The sequence below is a fragment of the Anastrepha ludens genome, chromosome 4 (genome assembly GCF_028408465.1).
Source record: "Anastrepha ludens isolate Willacy chromosome 4, idAnaLude1.1, whole genome shotgun sequence".
NCBI classification, from domain to species: Eukaryota; Metazoa; Arthropoda; class Insecta; order Diptera; family Tephritidae; genus Anastrepha; species Anastrepha ludens.
Genome location: NC_071500.1, coordinates 21,160,009 through 21,162,666, shown reverse-complemented (window position 1 = coordinate 21,162,666; position 2,658 = coordinate 21,160,009). Strand labels below are relative to the sequence as shown.

Sequence of the window (2,658 nt, the reverse complement as noted above, 5' to 3'; positions counted from 1 at the left end):
ATGAAAAGAAAGACTTGGGGGTCATATTTACATCGAAAATTTCGTTTTCTAAACATAAATACTTTATGATTGCCAAGTCTAGATCTATGCTTAACTTTGTAATAGGGAATTCAAAGGAGTTCCAGGATATTTCTACGCCGAAGAATTTGTATTTTTCTCTTGTTAGATCAAAACCTTGGATATTGCAGCATTATTTGGGATCTATTCTACATGGCTTCATCTTTGAGTATTGAGAAGGTTTAGAAACGTTTCACTAGATGTGCCATTCATTCCCTTCGTTGGCCTTGTAGTTTGCCTGCATATAAAAGTAGATTCCTTTTGTTAACATTACCAACATTAGGAATGCGAAGAAAAATGCTAAAGCTAATACAGTCGAACTTCTCTACAGTGAACTTCTATATAATGAAGCTCTCCTTATAATGAACTGGTTTCGAAGACACTGCTTTTTCGTTCTACTTTCGGTGTATTTTTGTCTCCTTATAATGAATTTCTATATAGTGAAGTTTTCTATATAATGAACAAATTTTACAGCTGGAAATTCAAGCGTCCTAAGTTTTTGTCTCCATATAGTAAATTTTTTCAAAAGTTTTCTGTTGCAAAAAATTACAGTTAGATGTGGACAAACTGTAATGAGGGGAATCCCAAAATTAAAACAGAAAGAGCTGAGCTATTACAGTTTTATTCAGTGATTGAAGTTAAAATGACGGATCGAAGCAGCATTTCGCTTGAAAAAAAGTTATTAATGATTAACAAAATTAATGAAGGAAAGAAAAAAAAAAAGATATTGCCAATGAGTTCGGAGTTCTTCCCAGCACTTTATCAAATATTTTAAAAAATAAGGAAGTGATTTTAAATGATTTTGAATGGGTAACGAACGTCTTACCGAAATTAATTGGAAATTACAACATTAACGGCATTTTTAATGCCGACGAGACTGCTTTGTTTTTCAAATGCTTGCCAACTAAAACACTGGCATTCAAAAATGAAAAATACTTTGGTGGGAAGCAAAGCAAGGAGAGAATAACTGTCCTGGTGGGAAGCAATATGACTGGATCAGAAAAGCTAAAATTGCTGGTAATCGGAAAGGCCAAAAATCCGAGGTGCTTCAAGGGAATAAAATCTTTAGGTGTCGATTATGAGTTTAACAAAAAAGCATGGATGACCAGTGAGATTTTTACGAAATGGATTGTAAAACTCGACAAAAAATTTAGTGATCAAAACAGAAAGGTGTTGTTTTTTGTTGATTACTGCACTGCCCACCCTAAAGATGTAAGAGACAAGTTGAGAAACATTAATCTCGCTTATTTTCCTCCCAACATGACTTCGTTACTGCAACCAATGGACCAAGGCATTATCTACAACATGAAACAACATTACAGAAAACGAATTTTAACGAATATATTAACTCAAGTGGATGAGGGAAATTCTGTTATGGCCATAGACTTGCTGCAAGCAGTTCGAAATCTTAGCAATGTATGGAATGCCTATGTTAAACCAGAAATAATTGCCAACTGTTTTAAAAAGGCTGGATTTTCAAAAGATGCTATGCAGACTCCATTTGAGCATTGGGATGAAGAGGACCTTCTTTCAATATCGGATTTGGCTGCTTTACAGTCTTCATTTAAAAAAGTAGCAAATATCGAAGCATCGTTTGATGACTACGTAAATGTTGATAATGGTGTGCAGACTTGGGACAACCCATCCGAAGATGATATTCTCAACAGCATTTTTGAAATTCGCGGAGTTCCAGCTGAACCTGGTAAGCATTTATCTTTTTATAGTCAAACAAAAATTTAATATGTAAATATTATTTCAGATAACGATGAACACGATTTGACCGTTGAAGAATTGGCAGAAACTGAGGAGGTATTACCTACGCTGATACAAGCTGCTTCATCCATTAGCGTAATTAGAACCTTTGTGGAAATGAGGAGTGACGTGCCGATTAATGCTTTCAACTCTCTACATGATTTGGAAACTTTTATTGAAAATGAAAAATGGAAGACTGTAATTCAAACCAAACTCACTGATTACACTGCCCTGCATCGGTTTTGCGAATAAGATGGGACCTAGTGATCCCGAAAGAAATTTTCGCGCTAAGCACGAATCCGAGTTCAAAAATTTTCCATCACGTCAGGTTTTCGAGAAAAAGGGGGTTGAAACCCCTAAAAATAGCGTATTTGGCCATTTTTCAAAAATTGTGGAGCAGAACCCTAACGTGCTACGATCTTCGTTATTGTCAGTAATTGAAGGTTGAACTTTGCTCTTTGAAATAAGCCCAAATCCAAATTGTTCGCATGCACCCTTAGAGTAGGGGGTGTACTTATGTCTACGGGGGTAGAGAAAAATGAACATAGGAACTTATCTACACCCAAGATAAGATATAATGAAAAGTGCAGTGTTCCTAAGGTATTTAGTGTCGCTGATTACAAATCTGAAGTCAAACATTCCATTTAAAAAGAAATAAAAAAAATATTGTATATGTAATATTAACATCGCCTCCATAAGTTCCTATGTTCATTTTTTTCCCTACCCCCGTAGACATAAGTACACCCCCTACTCTAAGGGTGCATGCGAACAATTTGGGTTTAGGCTTATTTCAAAGAGCAAAGTTCAACCTTCAATTACTGACAATAACGATGATCGTAGCACGTCAGG

At 35.6% G+C, this 2,658-nt stretch overlaps 1 protein-coding gene across 1 annotated transcript; it reads left to right on the top strand.

Moving 5' to 3' along the window:
* The first annotated feature begins 377 nt into the window (after window positions 1-377).
* Window positions 378-2,067, top strand: LOC128860706 (tigger transposable element-derived protein 6-like). The gene is made up of 2 exons (XM_054098381.1): window positions 378-1,759; window positions 1,817-2,067. The coding sequence occupies exons 1-2, from the start codon at window positions 1,045-1,047 to the stop codon at window positions 2,059-2,061; spliced, it is 960 nt and encodes a 319-aa protein (XP_053954356.1). The 5' UTR covers window positions 378-1,044; the 3' UTR covers window positions 2,062-2,067.
* Window positions 2,068-2,658: the final 591 nt, after the last annotated feature.

What these genes read in the sequence shown, in the direction of transcription:
- LOC128860706 (XM_054098381.1), top strand. Translation starts at nt 1,045, where the DNA reads ATGACTGGATCAGAAAAGCTAAAATTGCTGGTAATCGGAAAGGCCAAA. An exon ending in CGGAGTTCCAGCTGAACCTG is followed by an intron (nt 1,760 to 1,816) that starts GTAAGCATTTAT and finishes ATATTATTTCAG; the next exon opens with ATAACGATGAACACGATTTG.